This window comes from Aptenodytes forsteri, unplaced genomic scaffold (assembly GCF_000699145.1).
Source record: "Aptenodytes forsteri isolate BGI_AS27 unplaced genomic scaffold, ASM69914v1 Scaffold56, whole genome shotgun sequence".
Classification (NCBI taxonomy): domain Eukaryota; kingdom Metazoa; phylum Chordata; class Aves; order Sphenisciformes; family Spheniscidae; genus Aptenodytes; species Aptenodytes forsteri.
Genome location: NW_008796213.1, coordinates 4,616,383 through 4,634,891, shown reverse-complemented (window position 1 = coordinate 4,634,891; position 18,509 = coordinate 4,616,383). Strand labels below are relative to the sequence as shown.

Sequence of the window (18,509 nt, the reverse complement as noted above, 5' to 3'; positions counted from 1 at the left end):
CCGTAGGTGCTATCTGCCATCCTGATGCCTCTGTGGAGTGTTGGAGGTGGCAATGCACCCTTCTGCTTGAGCACCTGAGCCTCAACAGCGATCTCACATGGCAACGCAGGGGATCAGGGTTTCCTCCCCTTTTCTGGAAGAGCTGCAGCACTTCCCAGCATGGCGGCAAGTGGCCCAGAGAGGGTGAGTGCCAGTGAAACACTCCAGCGCCTCTCAGCAAAAATTAGCAGAGTATCCCAGCATCAGGCTTTCACGTTGTGGTGGGTGAGGGCTCAGGGCTTGATCCTTGCCCTGGACATGCCCCAGCCTGGCCTGCCAGCACCATGGGCTGTGCCTGCCATGGGCTTTGGAGGACAGTGGCTGTTTAACCAGAAACAGTTGTGACGTGGCAGCTTAGGGCAGAATGTGTTTGCAGGTCCCTAATCATAAAGGAACGGAAAAAGAGGCCCACAGATTTTGTTGTTGCAAAGCCCTTCATGATTCAGCCACACAGTAAAGCTTTACCTCTTCTCGCGGGCTCTTCCAGGCACCTTGTTTGGTTGCTCTTGAGCCGGTTCCACCTGGAAATGGTCCATAGCTGGTGGCCAGTGTGGTCAGCTGGTGTCACTGTGTGCTGCTGGCAGCTATCACTGCCTCCAAGGACACTGCTGAGAGACAGTTGTAAGCAATATCCTACACGTCCTCGTGGATGCTGACTGTAATGATCTGTAACAGCAAGGTCAGTGTATGTGACCTGACTGACTATCTGCCATTAGGCCTTGATGACCTCCTTATAACTGTACCTCAGTATAATGCTTTTAAGGTATCCAACCTGGGAGTACTGTAACTCTGTGCTTCCCACGTTTGTGCCGCCCTCTATCTCAGCTGGGATTTCGTATCTTTCATTAGATGTTCTCGGTCATTAATTCTCTCAAGATCTCACCCTGCTGCAGCCTCCCTGATCACTGCTGGGTGGCCGTGAATGCTGCCTGGGCCAAGTCCGGCACCCCTGGAGGGAGGTCATCAAAGGAGAGGGTGTCGTCAAATTACAGATGGATTGAGCCCCCCCACCCCAGCATCTGAGCATGCACTTGGCAGGAAATTTGTGGGTTAAAGCAAGTGGTGTGCTTAATCCCTGCTGTGGGATTAAGATGAGTTTTTCTGACTGGGAAAAGCGGCTGTAATCAGGCCAAGGGATCTAGCGTTGGAAACCAGAAATACCGGGGGAGGAAGCCAGCTCTCCCCTGTTGCAATCCAGAATGCACGGCTGTGTTTCTTGCTGAGCTGAGAAGATGGGGATTAGCGTGGCCAGGGGGTGAGGCAGAGGATCAGGTTTGCAGCGGGAAGCGCAGACTGGGTGAGGAGAGTTTGGTGCTTGCCGCTCGCTGTCCACGCCATCCCGGGGCAGCCGGGGTTAGGGGCGTAGGCTGGGTCACCCTGCCTCTTGGCACGGCTGTTCCTACCCACTGGCTCTGTGTCAGTGCATGCTCTCATAAGGCTGAGCAATTACAGAGTGCAGCACCTCTACTTCTCACTCGACCCTGGCTCCCAAGGGGTGGCAATTTCTGCCTCCAAGAGGGGCAACCTGCTGCCAGTCATGTATGTCTTGGCTCTTGGAGATGCAGCATCTTTTGGCTGCCTCTGCATTTCACTCACCTCCGGGCTGGGGAAGTTGTCACACGCTCTCTTGTGTTAGCAGGTCTCCAGTCTTCCCTAAGGCAGTCCCTGGACTTTCCATAAAAACATCCAGTGCAATGCGATGACTGATCTCCGTCAGTTCAACTAACTTGCCTTGTGATGTTTCTATGTATTTTCACAAAAAAACACTCTGGGAAGGGACATGTCCTAATAGCTGCCTGAAACAAACCCATGTTTGAGCATACCTGAATGTTTCCACTCCAGCGCAGGATGCTGCTTTGCTGGCTTATTGCTCAGATGGCTTTGTGACTGTCCAGAGGTTTCACAGTTAAATCCCAGCCTTGCCCAACAGTGACGGTGGACCCCAGCAGGAGCTGAGATGGCCACTGCACCGAAAGAGGCGGAAAATGCTATTGGTTTGGAGGAAATCCACACGGAGAGACAAGAACCCCCAAAAGGTGGGTTTGTATTGGCAGGACTAGAAATTTAGGTCCTCATTTAGCCAGGGTAGAGGGAGGGTGCCCAGTCCTGGCACTCCAGCTACCTAAAACTTCTGTACATGGAGCCACAAGCATCAGCTTCATACTGCTCCTCTCCCATCACAGCTACCAGACTGGTGTCTGCTACCTACGGCGATGGGAAGAGCTGGCTGGCTTGGTTTTTCTCAGGCCTCTGCTTTGTGTAAATATTTTATTATATCGGTAATTCAAGGATTCTGTCATTTTGGATAATTTTTTTTTTAAAGAAAAATATATTCTATTTCAAAAGCATTTTAAAGTGAAAAAAATTGTAGAAAAGCATAAAACGAAAAGTATTTGCAAAACAAGGATTCTGTCATTTTGGATAATTTTTTTTTTAAAGAAAAATATATTCTATTTCAAAAGCATTTTAAAGTGAAAAAAATTGTAGAAAAGCATAAAACGAAAAGTTCTGCATTTGCAAAAAAAAAAAAGAAAGTTCTCCTGAAATCCTGCAGTAAGTTCTGTTCGATTTCAGAGGTAATGTTGATGGGTTTGAGACGTTTTAGTTGGGACATAAATGGCCTGACAGAAAAATTTATGCAGCTATGACTTTACCTAAATAAAGCTTAAAAGTATATATATACTGAAAGCTTTCTGCCAGGTCTGTTTATAAAGTCATCCCAGCCCTGATCTTGAGATGCTTTGTTTGCTCTTGAAATGGGGGTGGGGGGGAAGTCAGGAATAAAGGCTTCGGAAACGAAACTGAGCGCAGAGCTCCTGGCTGTGCTCGTCTTGCAGGGCTCAGGGCTGGGGCAGCCCCCAGCTCACACTGCCCATGCCAGGAGCGGGCCCATACCCCAGGGGCACAGAGGGGCTGAGTCCCGGGTAGTTTGGGCAGAGGAAGAAAGCAGACCATTGCCCAGATGCAGTACCAGCCATGGGTTTCTGAAGCACCTGGGGTAACTCAGGACAAGGCTCTAAAAGCCCCAGGGGAGCGAGGCTGTCCTTCCCCTGTGCCCAGCTCGCCCTCTCCCCCGCTGGCTGCTGTTTCAGCAAACCCTGACGTGCCCGGCCACCAGCGTGCCCAGGGGCTGGTCAGTGGACAAACAACTGGTAGATGTTTCCAGCCTTTTTCCTGGTGTGGTCCCACAGTAACATGAAAAATGTTCACGTTTCATAAAGAGGAGGTACAATTTGACTGCTGACAGATTTTTTGTCTCTGTCTTTCTTTCCCTTTGGTCTTCAGGGCAGAAGACGTTTACAGTGCAAGAAGCTGTGGAAACCATTGGGTTTGGGAGGTTCCACATTGTGCTTTTCCTGATCATGGGCAGCACTGGGGTAGGTGTCTGCAGCCATCTGCACTGGCCCAAAAAGCACTCATTTTCCTTATTCCTGTGCAATAACAACCATAAGCACCATGGGCACATATTGCAGCCCATTTTTTTCACATACATCTTCTCAAGCAGGATTTCTGCTGTTGTCATCTTTGGCCAAAATCGATATTGGCCACAAATGATATCAGACCTACTTCAGGGCAAAGCCGAGCAGGTTGGCCCAGAGCATCCTGGCCTGGCCCCTGCCCTGGAGCACTGTCCCACCAGGCAGCACTGACGGGGCACGTCTTCAATAGTGCCTGAGGGTTAGGTTCAGCCTCCCAACGCCATTTTTCATGCCATCCCCAGGGCACCCAAACCCTGTGCAATCTGGCATAGAAGGGCTGCACTCCTCTCACCCTTGGCTACTGGAAAAATTTCCTAACTACCAAGGTCTTGCGTTAATGGTGTATCTGGTCTGGGAACTGGGGCACAAGCCTGAGGCTGGGCTGGTGTAAAGGTGCGATGGGGACATACCCATGAGGATCACTGCAGCTGAGGTGTAAAAACCTATGTGTAAATGATAGGCTCATTTCTTAATTGAAGCCAGCTGCTGGGGCAAAGAGCCAATGGAGCAATGAAGTTTTTAATCAAAAACGGTTTTAAGAGGTCATCTTTGTGTTAGATACCTTAATTCACAGCTGGGTACCTAACCAAGCAGCTTGATTTACAGAGATAATTGAAGACCTTCCACTAGCATAGCTGGGTAAGAGTCTCCTCTGCAGTGGATGAGTCTTTCCAGCCTTCCCAGGTACACAGTGTACCTAGATACCTGTTTTCTAGGTGCACCTTTCTCCCCTCCTCTCCCTGTTTCCAAGCCCTCACGTCTTTCAGATCAGGCACAGGGCTCAGACCACTATCAAGGCATTATGGCTTCACAGGGCTGTTTTGACATGGTGGGACTGCCATGGCTGCAGGCTTGGTGGGACTGAGGGACTTTCCACTGTGGGCTCCTTGTGGCTTCCTTTCTTGCTAACGTGCACACTCATTCCTGAAGGTGGCCGAAGCCATGGAGATCATGCTAATAGCTGTTGTGTCCCCTCTCATCCGATGCGAGTGGCAGCTTCAAGACTGGCAGGTGGCTTTAGTGACAACGGTGAGTGACTTGTGTTTCCCCCATGCAGATCATCCACTACATGGACATTGTCCAGGCCACCACCACGGGCTTTGTAAAGTACATTTCCCAGTGGACTAAATAAATTCTTAGGGCCTCCTCTCAGGGACAAGAACAGTACCACAACTGTAGAAAACCAGAAAGCGAGCTGATGTAAGCACACGTTTGCACCCAGAGCTGTAATGCCAAAACAAGCCCCTACTTCCATATTGTTATTTTGAAATCCTTGCCATCCAACCCTCAGCTTTGAGGGTGGAAGGAGTGAGTACCTACATGGAGGAAGTCAACCACTGAAAGCCACCTCGCTCATGGCTCTGGGCACTGCAGTTCATCCTGCTGCTTGGAAAGCATTCAACTCACCCACAGTTTAAAGAGCAGAGCTGCCTGGTGCTGCTGGGAGTGGACCCTCCACAGCTGTGTTTCAATTCCCCTTAGATGGTGTTTTTTGGCTACATGATCTTCAGCATAGTGCTCGGGTTCCTGGCTGACAGGTATGGTCGCTGGAAGGTGAGTGAGCACCAGGGGCTGCCCGTCCTTTTCCCAAGCCCTTCAGGAGCCGTGCACCTGGCTGAGCTCATGGTTTGATGACCCTAATTTTGCCCCTTTTGCAGATTCTGTTGCTCTCATTCCTCTGGGCAGCCTATTTCTCCCTGCTGACCTCATTTGCCCCATCCTACATCTGGTTCGTGTTCCTGCGGGCCATGGTAGGAGGTGGCGTGTCCGGCCACGCACAAGGGTAAGGCCATGCCTCGTGCATCATGGCATGGGCAGTGGCAAGCCAGCCTTCATGGAGAGGTTAGGAGAGGCACCCCCGGACCTGGAGGGGCTGAGTTCCTGGGTTTACAGCAAGAAAGGCCCTTCAGCTCATTTCGGCTGACCCTGGCGGAACACCCGGTTCCCTTGCATTGAGCCTGACAAGCCATGGCTGCGCTGCGATCTGGAGGAGATGGCGGGGAAGGGGCCTCCACAGGGGCTGGAAGTGGAAAGGGGAGCAAATTCCCACATCACCTTAAAACAAAAAGTGCTGTTCTGTAATTTCACTGAATCCTGCTCGATCGACCTAAATTGCAGTTCCCAAGGACTTCAGAGCCCAAGAATAGAGGGGGCAGCTGGTTTACGTTAAGCCAGTGACAGAGGGATTATTAAGCACATATATTATAAAAACAATTAGACAGGTAACAGATGAGCAAAGGCTGCTTCCTCATAAAAAAGTCAGAACAATTCTGCTTAAGTAGCAAATTCTTCTTGAACTGATGTAAAACGTTCCCACGTAAATGAAACTTTTTGCCCTGTTGGGGTGGAAAGGGGGACATGGAGGGGAAGAGGAGAAATTCACAATATTAACAACCACTTCACTAGGAGCCTGGCAAAATAAATTATTTCTTTCAACTCTCTCAGGGAAACAAATGCATTTTTCATTTCAGCATCTTCCATGGTTCCTTGAACCTCTATGCTGCCCACGCAGGAAAGCCCAAAGCTGGTCACGCTGACCCGAGATCCCTTTGCTGAAGCAAAGGATGGGAGGGAGACAGGTGGTGTTGGGAGGAGAAGGCACCATGCGCCCAGGTCGTGCATCCGCCGAGCTCCCGGGGATGCCTCCTTCGCAGGAGCGCCCCGTTCCCTGGCCACGAAGGCTGCTAATGAGCCTGATGAGCATGGAGGGAAATTGTACATTTTATAAAACACTTCAATAGCTAAGATAGAAGGAGCCAATGTGGGCCTCTCCCTCCCTCTCTCTTTTCAGCCGAGGAAGCACAATTCACACCTGTGAGCTTGAGAGATGCCAGTGCCAGGCCCTCCCCCAAGGACTATCCAACCATTTGATGAAAAGCGCAATGGACTGTTTTTTTTATTTAATGAAGAAAATTATTCACTAAAAATTGTCCACTCCTACAAATGTCCTCTGCGCCTGTGCTGGCATGTCAGCTGCCCCACAGGACCTTCCCGTAAGTTTCCCGGTGCACAGGAACACCTGCCTGTATCCTGCGGCCCTGGCCTGGAGAGGATTCATGCCATGCATCTCCCTTGCGTGTAATTTGGTGCCCGCCCGAGTGAGAGGCATACTGAGCATGGGGTCCCCTCTCTGGGTGCTCAGTGGTAGAAGAGGGATGGTCACTCTGCCTACGGGCAGCAACATCCAGCACTAACTGAGCTGAGCTGAACCGCTGCTTGATTAGTATAGAAATTCTCATTGTTGCTGTATTTCTGCATTTTTTTTCCCTTTTTGCTAGGCTTATCATAAAAACGGAATTTTTGCCCACCAAATACCGGGGATACATGTTGCCCTTATCTCAGGTAAGAGTGAGCACATTACTGTTTCTTCTAGCCCCGAGCCCTGGGAGATTTGTCCTGCTGCTGTTTGGAAGCCGGGTCGCCAGCACGTCAGCCTTTCTCCCAGACTATTCGCACGTGTCTTGGTCTGAGCAAGTGCTTGCTGCCTCCTGCGCCCCGGAGCGTGGCATCTGCGTTATTAAAGATGTACACAGGCAGCTGCCTGCAGAAGAGAGGCAATTTCTTCTCAAATAATCGGATGATCCAAACATTGCATGGGGACTTTGAGTGATGGCTGACACCCAGCCTCTCGGTTGCCCTATCAATAACGGTGCTACCTGCACTTATGGGGCCAGTGCCGATGGGCTTTCCGGCAAGCCCTGGGGCTAGCGGCACCACCGGCCCCCTCCGGGCCTGGGCTCATCCTCTCCTCTCTTCGGACTTGTTTAATAACAAGTGATTAATGAGGTGATTCCAAATGATGTCCTAATCTGTGCCTCTCCCTGTCCCTGCTCAGGGACAGCATGGGGCTTTGCGCCGGATAGGGCTAGCATAGATCGCCCCAAATTCAGCCTGAGACGTGCTGGGAGGGTTGTGACCACTTGCTGGGCAAAGACCACAGCAAGCGTGACTGGGGTTGTTGCTTACTCCAGATTTCTGCAGTGGGCACTTGCTGCATGTGCAAATGATCTGCAGAAGCCTCATCGAGCACACGAATTCATCTGACTGTTGAACCAAAAGTGTTTGTATATGGTCTTGGTGGCAGGGATAATTTGCTTTTCATTACTGCCTGTTTGATCCCAGGGCTTCATTACCAAAGTGTCATGAGCAACACAAAGATTTATAAAAAAGAACAATCTTGTATTTCTCCCCAGAAATTTGTTATTTCTGCCCACAGATTGCTCATGAACTTGCTGCGGCTTTTATGTATTTGTTTGTGCTTAGTGTTGGCTGAGCTCCCTTGGGGGGTCCCCTGGAAAGGGATGCATCTCCTAATGGCAACAAGTGAACTGCGGGGAGGAATGTACGTGCAGATTGGGGGGCCAGATTTTCCATTGGTATAATTTGGCATTGAGTCTACTGGAGACCCACCAACTTCCAGCAGTGGAAATCTGGCCCGTTTTTGTCTTCGGTGCTCGTAAATCTGCTGCTTCCCTGCAGACATTTATACAAGAGGAAAATTCATGGGCATGAGCATTAGCAAAGAAGTGACTGGAAAGACAAAAGAAGTGGCTTTAAGTACAATGGTAGCCACAGCAAGTTATCTGTTTTCATCTGGAGCTAATTAAGACTATCTTCAGCCATCTCTTCCCAAATCCTTGTATTTCTTTCCCTCTTTCCTTCAACCCAAGCTCAACGTCTCAGACAGCTGTGGGATGGCTCGGTTTGAACTGCAGCACTCCCCAGCACAGATCTCCACCTATCCACGGAACCAGACCAGAATGGAAGAAAATAAACAAATCGTTGCCATGTGTTCATGTTTTAACCTTTTCCTTTCCCTTGGAAAGGTGTTTTGGTTGGCAGGATCCTTGTTAATCATTGGCCTGGCATCGGTGGTTAACCCAACCATTGGCTGGCGGTGGCTGATCAGAATTGCCTCAATCCCCAGCATCCTTCTCATCCGGTGTTCAAGCCACCGCCCTGGCATCTCCCCAGGCACCAAGAGGCATTGCCCTCCACCCCCCACAAGCCTGGGACTGTCCTTGTGTCCTCCTTTTACCACTGCAGCCTTCTCACCTGGCGGGCTTGGGAAGGTCCTGATGGCCCGGGGGGGCTGCAGACCAGCTGGTGGGGAGACCTCACCCTGCGGGAGATGCCTTGGCTTTGCTTTGCAAAGCCTCCGGCTTTGCTGCCCTGCTGTAGCCCTCCAGCACTGCAGGCTCCAATGTCCAGGCTGCCAGCGGTACCCAGGGACCATGGTGATGGGCCAGACATCGAGAGGAAGACAAGCTAGGCAGGGTATACAAAAAATCACTAGTAATATCTTCAGTCTAGTGTTGGCCACAGCACACCCTCTTCAGTCTTTACATTTGCTAGGGCTGAGGAAAGAAGCCTCAGTAAATTGTTCGCAGAGCAAACAGGTGTCAGGGTCAACCGCGGCTTCCCCAGGTTTACTCATGCTTCAGAAATATCAGCCTTGGACATGAGGACCATCTTATTTGTGGGGAGTGATGTGGAAAATCCCTACTTACAGTGCTCGTGGGCACTGCAGTGCTAAGCTCTGGCTGGTGCAAGCCGTGCAGAAAGCCCCTCCTGCAGCTGAACAAATGCACGAGTCCATCTGGGGTGTTACCTGGGCAGTCAAATGCAAGGTCGCTGTGAACGTCCACACATATAACTTTGATGTTTGGTTTCCCTGATTATTTTTGCCATAAAAAAACAGGTAGCAAAAGTTTTTAGTCCAGAAGAGAAAAAGACACAGTCAGCATACATACCTTTAAGAAAGAAGTCTTTCATTCATAATTCAGTGATACAGATGTAATTGTTTATAATTTAATAGGGCCATCATTCAATAAAAAGCTATTTTATTTTGGAAAGACCACCACGTGTGGGTGAACATGGCAAATGCTAGTGGTGAGTGAGTTTGTTCCTAAATTTCATCCATGTTTTCCTGGTTTTTTAATGGCCTTGTTGAGTTTTCCTAGACTTTTGCTTAAGTAAGTGACATGTGCCTCATCCCGTTTTAGAATTTCAATTAATTAAGGGTTGGTTTTGTTAAACCTGTGTCTTTGGCTTCCACCTCTCACGAGTGCTTGCCGCAGATGGCTCAGTAGCAGATCCCTGGGAGCTGGACCAAGAAATGGGTTTGTTGGACAGGGTGAGCCCCCCAACACGGGGTATGGGGAGGTGGGGCACACAGGGGTGCCCCAGGGCATGGCTGGGGAGGAGGACAGGCAAAAGGCTGCTCCAGCTCAGGCGGCGCCCCGTGCTAACCTGGCCGGGCTCCTGGGCACGACGGGAAGCTGTGAGTAGGGCTGTGTGGACGGAGAGGTGCAGAAAGGCTTTCTGACACCGCTCCACTTTCAGTTCATCCCGGAGTCGGCGCGGTACAGCGTGTCCACAGGAAATGTGGCAGCTGCCCTGGCCACGCTGCGGATGATAGCCAAGATGAATGGGGCGGCGATGCCCGAGGGGGTGCTGAAGGAGCCTGCCAAGGTAAGCCGAGCCCACGGCGCTGCCCGGCCCCTCTGTCCCGGGCAGGGCTGCCGGCATCTGGGGTTCAGGGAGGGAGCGGGACCACCAAGCATGTCTCACTCTGCCTCTCTCCCCCTCCTCACCTGGTTTCTTTCCAAACAACTATTGAATGTGATGATGATGATGTCATTTTTCTTTTGGAGAGACAGTAATCTTGGCCCTCAAAATTAAATGGAGTTTTCTGCTTTTTTTCACATTCTTTGTGTTTGCTCAGAAAAATATCGTGCTGAGAAAAGATTTGCTTCCTTTACCACAAAAAGGGCTCCCGGCAAAGTGTGCTCTTCCTTATTGCCCATCCATCCCCCAGGGGTGTCCCCTGTGCCGTGAGACCTGGCACCTGCCCCTCGGGGTCCCTTTCAGGGCTGTGGCCGGTCAGGCTGCAAGGGTCCCTGCCATGAGGTCAACCCACCGCTCCCAGAGGCTTCTCCCAGCCCCTGGCCAGGCTTGTCCGCTGGGTCCCAGCACCCCAGGTCCCTGAGTGTGGAGCCACGGACCAGCAGAAGAGGGTCAAAGCAGGAGAGGCCATTTCAGAGCTACTGCCATTTGCACCTGTGAGCAGCTCAGGAGTTGATCACTACTAGACCGAAATGCCCAAAAGCATGTGTGGGTGTTGCAGGGGGGCCAGGGCCCCCCCCCGGCTGCTCCCCCTTATCCCCAGTCCGGGCCCTGCTGAATGCAGGGTGGGAGGACTTATTCAGGTGGCTCCTTTGACCCCCTCCCAAGAGAGGAAGATTGGACAAAACTGTTGTCCAGGGCCTCAAAATTATTATCCAGCTCTTTTAAGTCCCTTTCCTGGACCTCTTTGCTGCTTATTCAATCCCACAGGCACCAGGCATTGTCCTTAGCAATTCATGCAAGATGGTGCTATTGTATTGGAATTAATTAGGATTAAAGCTTCCCTGTAGTTTAACTGAATTTATGTAATGGACCCACATTGGCTGTGGGAAGGGTTTTTGTTAGTTGTGCACCCTCTCAGGCTTAACCAATGATGAGGAAAATAAAAATAAAAGCAACCCAAACCATCCCTGTGACCTCATCTCCCCTCAGTGGTGGGATGCTGGGGCAGCTGCCGGCTCTTGGGGAGCAGCAGGGCAGGCAGGGCCCCCCAGTGCCTGCTTGTCTCTCTGGTCACTGGCATTTCAGGCCTCCCGGCAAGATGCACATGGACACAAACTTGCTCCACATGCAGAGCAGCGGATGCTGGGCCCCTCTCCCAGCACGTGGGGCAACAGGAGCTGCCAGCAGCCCCGGCAGTGCTGGCCCCCAGAAGCAAACAGGCCCCCCTCAGGCACCGTGACGGTCATGCTGGGGCCAGACTGCCAGGAGCTGGGGGGGGTCCTGTGGGGGCTGGGAGTGCTCAGGGTGTTCTCTTCTCCTCCCCTCCATCCTTTGCAGCGTGTCATCCTGTGGGCATCCTTTGGGTAGAGGGGCTTTCCTCTCCGGAGGGCTGATGGGGTGCCGTGTTGCACCATCTGTCAGTGTTGTGATCGGCAGCCGATGGGGTGCCGTGTTGCACCATCTGTCAGTGTTGGGCCATCGGCAGCCTGGGGCGAGGGCAGGGGGGCCTGGGGTGCCAGCTGCTGCTGCAGAACACTCACCCCTGTATAAAAGATGCTTTTTAAAAACCTTCTATTTCTATCAAACGATTTGCAGGGAAGGAGAGGAAGATTCAAGGACCTCATCCACCCCAAATACCTCAGAACCACTTTGCAGATATGGATCATATGGTAAAAAAAGTTGTCTGTCTTTTTTTTTTTTTTTTTCTTCTTGCTTGTCAGCTCATTCTCTCAGTTGCACATGCGCAGGGAGCAGAAGTCTCCTGTTGACTCTGCTGGCACGGGTCACCATAGGCATGTCCTGATCTCAGACCATGCCTCAGACACCCTGTGTTAGTCGGTGTTAACATAGGCAGAAGAAGGCCGGACATCCAGGATGGTGCAGGGCGCCATGAGTCCTTCCTCATGACAGGACGGCTCAGGGGAGGTGGGGTGGGAGCCAGACGAGAGCCGCAGGAGAGAGCCCACGCCTGCCTGCAGCGTGCACCAGCAATGTGCCCATGGCTCCACTTCCCTTCTTGGTGTAAACTTGCTCTTCCCGAGAGGAGGAGAAATGCACCAGCTTTGCAGGCCAGCCAATGACATCAGTGAAATAGGGCTCTAAAGAAACTCATTAACTGTTACCAGTGCCACTGGCCGGGGAAAATTAAGATTGAAGAGAGACGGGTTTCATATGCAATGTTCCTGGTAGCTGTATGCAAGGGTAATATATGTTTCATTGACTTTGCTGTCTGGAATGGAAATATATAAATAATGGGTCTGTGGGAACTCATTGACCCAAAAGGTTGATAAGTCAGGCCTTGAATTTTTAATGTTTTTTTTTCCCCCCTCAACTTGTGCGAGTGTTATAAAATAATTTTTTGTTTTTCAATCCTCCTTTCTTTCCTAGTCTCCCCAGGAGTCACTGGCCTGTTCTCAGGTTTGCATTCCTGCTCCCCGTGCCCTGAGCACCCCCCGCCTCTCCAGGCAGCTCGTTTCCTAGCCCAGATTCTGCTGCTCATTTCTGAAACTGCCAGGGGAGATAAAAAAGTGAAAATTACTTCTTGGCCTGCTTATGATTATGCCTATGCTGAATTACTTGATAATGACACAGCCAGGCTGCCATCACCAATGCTGTGTTCTTGACAGCCAGCCAGGGTGCGATGTGAGCCTCTCCAGCCAGTTAATGAAAACCCCTTTCGACAATCCCCGAGCAGTCCCAGGACTAAAAAAAACCTTGACGGTTGCTTCATGTGAGCTGTAAGCACCGGGGCCTGATGCTGAGACTCCCTGGTGCCCCGGGAAGGGATGGTTTGGAAATGTCTCCAGTTACAGCCCTGTGTGAGGAAAGGGACTGAAGGGACACGCTCTCCCCAGCATGGCCACAGCAGGTCACCTGCTGCAGAGCAAGAAACAGCACTAAGGGGCAAGCAAAAACAGATGAGCTATGAGCTGGGGTGGGGTCCTCTGAGGAAGCGAGGTGCATGGACATAGGTGGTAGTGGTGTGCCGTGGGTGGGGTGACCAGTGACCTGGTGGGTGCACGAGTCACTGCTAGGCTCAGGCTAAGGGGGTCCATCATGCAGAGCTGGTGTGCATAGCGGGGGTCCCAGGGCACCCAAAACCTGCTGCATTTCAGTTTCCTCACCTTTCCCGTCGTTGCTGCCGCTCATTGCAGTGTTTCCCCCCACAGGCTTGGCATAGCTTTCGCTTATTACGGTGTCATCTTGGCCAGTGCTGAGTTACTCCAGCGGGACCTCGTCTGTGGCTCTGCTGCACCACCAGTGCAGGACCCTGGTGACGACTCTGAGGAGAGCCGCAGCCCGTGCCACTGCCGCTTGTTTGGGCCTGCTGCCTACCAGACCATGATCATCAGCACAGTCGGAGAGATTGCACGTAATCTCTTCTCCCCTCCCCTCCCCTCCCTGCCATTCCCTTTTTACAGCCAGCCAATATTCGCTGCAAAGCTTTTAGCTTTGCATGCATTTAGTGACGTGCCAGAGGTCGAAATGTCCTCAGCATCGCTGGCAAGTGCCAGGCACAGGCTCTTCAAATGCAGGTCTGGGGGACAGGCCATGAGCTGGTGGCAAGGGGCAAGGGAGGGCATCGCTTCCCGGGTGAATAATTCAACTTCAGCACAGGTCCTTCCAACAGCAGAGCCAAAGACCTCCTTTACAGTTAGTATGTACTGACAGGCTTGGTTAGATTCCAGGGGAAATTGCTCCTAACTTACCAGAACCAAGCCTGGCTTCCCAAATTCCCAGACGTAGTTTTTGGAAAGTCATAAATAAGCAAGGATTGCAAATAGTCACATTAATGTAACTGAATGCACCACAGAAGTGCCCTACTTTCAAAGAGATGGTGGCCTCGGGAGCAGGTCCTGTGCTGAGCGCTACAGTAAAGGACAGCCAAGTGCCCAGGGAATCCGCAGCAAACCAAAATGCTTCCTGGGGCAGCCTGCCAGGAAGCGCTGGGGGATGGCAGGGCAGCCCAAAGGCCGCCACTTGGCACTGTGTGTGGGTCTAGTATTGCAACACTCCTGGGAGGTGAACGTTTTCCCTGGTTCATGTAGAAACTGAGCTACCAAGCGACTGGGTGTTGGAGCCTGCAGGTGCAGCCGGGCTGGGACCAGTCCAGTGATGCACTCGGGTGCCTGCTTGGCTCCTGGCTCAGCGGGGGGGGCTCAACGGGGGCACACTCTGGGCCCCCGTGTTTGGCTGGGCCGTGGCCAGAGGGAGAAAAACCACCCAGGCCAGCGGTGTTTACCCGGCAGGTGCCTTCCTTGCCTGGGCTACTCATGGCTCAGGACCAGCACTGGTAGTACAGCAGGGCAATTTCAGAGGACAGGCTCCATCCTCTGAGAGGAAGGACAAACAAACAGAAAAGGGGCATGGGGGAAAACTACAGGGTTTGGGTACAGGAAGGGAATTATAGGGTTTGTGCATTTTGTAGAGCATTTGGTAGGCACTGGGGATGCAGAGAAGTATTTTTGAGGCACACTGTGTAAGGTCTATCAAGACAGGCAATCATTGCAGTTAGGTCATCTAACATTTTACGGTTTTGCTTTTTATCTCCAGTAAATCCTTTGAACATTCTCGGCATCAATTTCCTCGGAAGACGCCTGAGCCTGTGTATCACCATGGGATGTACGGCGCTATTCTTTCTTCTCCTTAATATCTGCACCTCGAGGTAGTCTCGCTCAGCACGCGGGTGTTGTTGGGGGGTGGCGGTGCAATGCTGTGGGCAGAGAGCAGTACCTGTGGTATTCTCAGGTCATCAGTCAGTCAGCCCAGTAATTCTTGTACACCTGAAAAACCCCTCTGGTTCTCTGCACTTCTTGGTAAAGCTGCGGCAGCAGATGCTGTGGTGCAGGGGTGTACAGAGCAACTCACTTGTATTACTGAGCCCACATGGCTTCCCCTAAGCATACAACTAGCTGCTTTCTAGTGCAGTCTGGAAAATTAAAAATGATGTGAAGAACATCCACCAGAAAGAAGTCACGCTTTTCTTTCAGTCTCTTCCCCCCCCCTCCCCCCCTTCTTTCATTTTTGGCAATGCTACATATGTCTCCTCTAACTTGTAGAGTCGGGCACTTCAAGGGGAGCTCAAGGCATCAAGGGAAGGATGCCATGAATGCTGTAATTATCAGGTTGATTCGCGAGGATGTGTAAGAAAGACCTCTCTCAAGCTGGCAGAGCTTAAAGGTTATTGAAAATCAGGATGGCTTCAAGCCGAAGTTTCCTGTAAACTGGCTGGTAGACGGCTGCTCGCCAGCAGTGTACACCCCTGCTGCCTGTCCCGTGGGCCACTGGCCCCTGGAGGCTGGCTGAAATACTTGGGAGCTGGAGTGGGAGGCTGCAAATAGTCGTTAAGCTAAATAAACCCCTGACAGGAAGCTTACAGTCATTCAGTAAGGCATTGGCCTCTGTACTGCTATTATGATTTTCAGTTTTCCCTGAAACTGAGCCTGACCGTATTTGCTTGCAACAGTTTTATACGGGAACCGAAAGCGAGAGCTAGGCTGGAAGTCAGGCTTGGCCATAATGCTGACGGCACCAGCTGAGCCACTGTGGTCCTGTTCAGGTCATTCCCTCCAGCCCCTAAGAGTGGCCTAAAGGAAACCTAACGTGCAATAGCCCGTTGTCAAACATGCCTTGCCAATGGACTAAAGAAAGATTATACTTGTCAGCAATCAACTCTTCCTTATGCTTTCCCTTACATTAAGCTGGTAAAAACTTTAGCACAGTGCATATATTAGGTTGCATGTCTGCTGATCACTGTTCAGTGATACTAACTCTTTGCTCCACACGGCTTTCTCTCTAGCGCAGGCATGACTGGGTTTCTCTTCATGTTGCGTGCCTTGGTTTCAGCAAACTTCAACACCATCTACATTTACACAGCAGAGGTGGGTCCTCCTGAAAGTACGTTAAACTGCTCTGGGGCATGAAAGACCATTTGCCTATACCCAGGAAAGCTGCCGTATTTATTGACTAGTTAGTCACCTTCCTTGAACTAAGTATCTCTGGCTTCCTGCCCACGCTGTTTTCATATGCAAGATCAGAGAAGGAATCGGAAAACTAGTTGGAGATGACAAGAGCAGGTGGAAGAGGAATGCCCTACTGAGCCACCTGTCTACAAAACGTTATTTCTGAGGATGTTGTGTACCACCATCTTCCAAAACCCACAATCTTTCCCCTCCCCAACCCCTGCAAAGTTAGAAAACAGGCTATCGCTGAAAAGAACCTTTTCCAGCACTTAAGGGACTGATAGTAGTCAGTCATACTACTACGGATAGTAGTATGAGGTAGTATATATACGATTTTTTTCACTTACTGGAAATTGCTGTGTTCTGTCTGCAAACGGTTTTAATCCTTCAGAGAGCTTGTCCTTCATACAACTTTGGAGTCATGAGTTCTGTGGGTTAAGTGTGCATTGTTGGGGTTTTTTGTTGTTCTGTTTTAAACAATTGTGTGGAGTTAAATGTATCACCTTGCTGATTAAGTAAAGTGATAAAAAGCAAACAGAAATAGCTCCCTATGTTGGCCTGATACTTCTTTTAATAGTACACTATATCGTTTAAGCATGCACCAGGCTTGAATAAATACCAACATTGTAATAGTCCTGAATTGGATGCTGTTGATGTAAAGACCATTGCTGCAACGGCTATATCATAAACCAATACTACTCACAGTTTAATCAATGATCAAAACCAAACTTGGAAATGCCCTTTTCCAGCCACATGCCTGGACTCATCTTGAACTATCTTACCTCCATTGGCTTGGCCCAGTAAAGTATTTAATCAAAGGCTTCCATGCGTGTACTTGCTAAAATCTATTGATATTAACAGGACTTAATGAAAATTAAGCAAAATACATGCTTAAGTGTTGTATTTGCACAGGTATTTGGGAGATGTGAAAAAGAAAGTACACGAAGTGCATTCTTCTAAGCCTGGAGGTTTCTTACTGGGATCCATTTTTCTTTTTCCTCCTTCTAAACAAAAGTGCTGTTGATACAAATAAATAGGCAGTCTTGAAGGCAATATCCTTTCTTCCTGCTTTCCAGATACAGGGCCTGGCAATATAAATTGAATTCTTCCTTTAGCACCCAGCCTATCCTCTGGGACTTTGATGTGAGCTGCCCAGCACAGCTGGGAGAAAGGTGGTGGTAGTGGTGGTAAGCAAACAACAGGGGAATCGTTTCCAGCTTTGATTGACTTGCCCTAAAACCTTACTTGGGGCAAAAAAAATGGCAGATTTGTAATGGCACAAAAGAAACGCAAAGGAGCCTTTATTTCTTTTCATATCTTATCCCACTAGCTGCCCTCGATAACGTAATGGGTCTTTTAATTTTTTCTTTAAAAAAAAAAAAAAAAGGAAAAAAAAGGACACATATCACAGATCTTTGTTGCACTAATCCGATTTCTTTCTGGCCTGTTTTAGGTTTATCCCACCACAATGCGAGCCCTGGGGATGGGAACAAGCGGGTCATTGTGTCGTGTAGGAGCTATGGTGGCCCCATTTATATCACAAGTAAGAACACGCTTGATAATGTTGGTAAACATTGTGCCAATCATTGCTATCAAATATACAGAGAGATGCCCCTAAAGTTCACACACACAAAAAAAGAAGTATTCAATTCCCCCCCCAACTCATTAGTTCTTTATCTGATGTTTATACAGAGTACTTTGTGGTCTTTGCCAGATGCAGATCTGCAAAAATCTCTTCCCAGAGCTTAGCTTGCTAGTATTTGTTCCTTTCTGAAAGCTCTTAGATTCACAAGAGATTGTTTTTCTATTGTCAAGTCTCTCAGGTGTTTGTGACCCTTTGTCCACTGAGCTGATGTCTGAACTGTTCATTTACCTGCAGGTTCTGATGAGTGCTTCTTTCGTCGGGGCCCTGTGTCTTTTCTCATCCATGTGTGTCGTGTGTGCAATCTCTGCGTTCACACTGCCCATCGAGACCAAGGGCGTCGCACTGCAGGTTTGTATTACCGCTCCAGGAGCTCCCGTGTATCTACATGCTGTTTAGAAACTAGTAGATTATGATTCAGCCAGAATCCAAACCAAACTCTCCTGAGGGTTCATAAGCCAGAATAAGGCCTGACAGGCAAGCACAGGAACGTGCTGTTGCAGCAGCTTAAAGCACCGTCACCCCAGTTGCCTAAAGCTCATTTCTCGTGAACAAACCAGGCCTGCCCTAGCCCCAGCTACCTCATGCCAGCATGTTAGCTTCAGCTAGCGCAAGCCCCTCTTTGCTACTATCTCCAGTCCTGACTTGAAGTTGCTGCTTCACAGGCACACATTCTGTTCTGCCTGTGCTGCAGGGAGAGAGGACAGCAGCTGCAAGTAATACCTTAAACTACTAAAGCCATTTCTTCATCAAATTCAAGCCAAAAGCCCCAACTAAGCTTGGGGCTAAGCCCTTGTGGCTAGCGTTTCCTAAAAA

General features: G+C 50.1%; 1 protein-coding gene across 1 annotated transcript; it reads left to right on the top strand.

Moving 5' to 3' along the window:
• Positions 1–1,996: 1,996 nt before the first annotated feature.
• On the top strand, positions 1,997–18,092 carry SVOPL (SVOP like). Its single transcript, XM_019474391.1, has 14 exons — positions 1,997–2,075; positions 3,325–3,416; positions 4,449–4,547; positions 5,001–5,072; positions 5,177–5,301; positions 6,797–6,860; positions 8,345–8,462; positions 9,838–9,992; positions 11,685–11,758; positions 13,259–13,461; positions 14,643–14,754; positions 15,889–15,970; positions 17,505–17,594; positions 17,931–18,092. Exons 1-14 carry the CDS (start codon positions 1,997–1,999, stop codon positions 18,090–18,092), a joined length of 1,527 nt encoding a protein of 508 aa, XP_019329936.1.
• Positions 18,093–18,509: the final 417 nt, after the last annotated feature.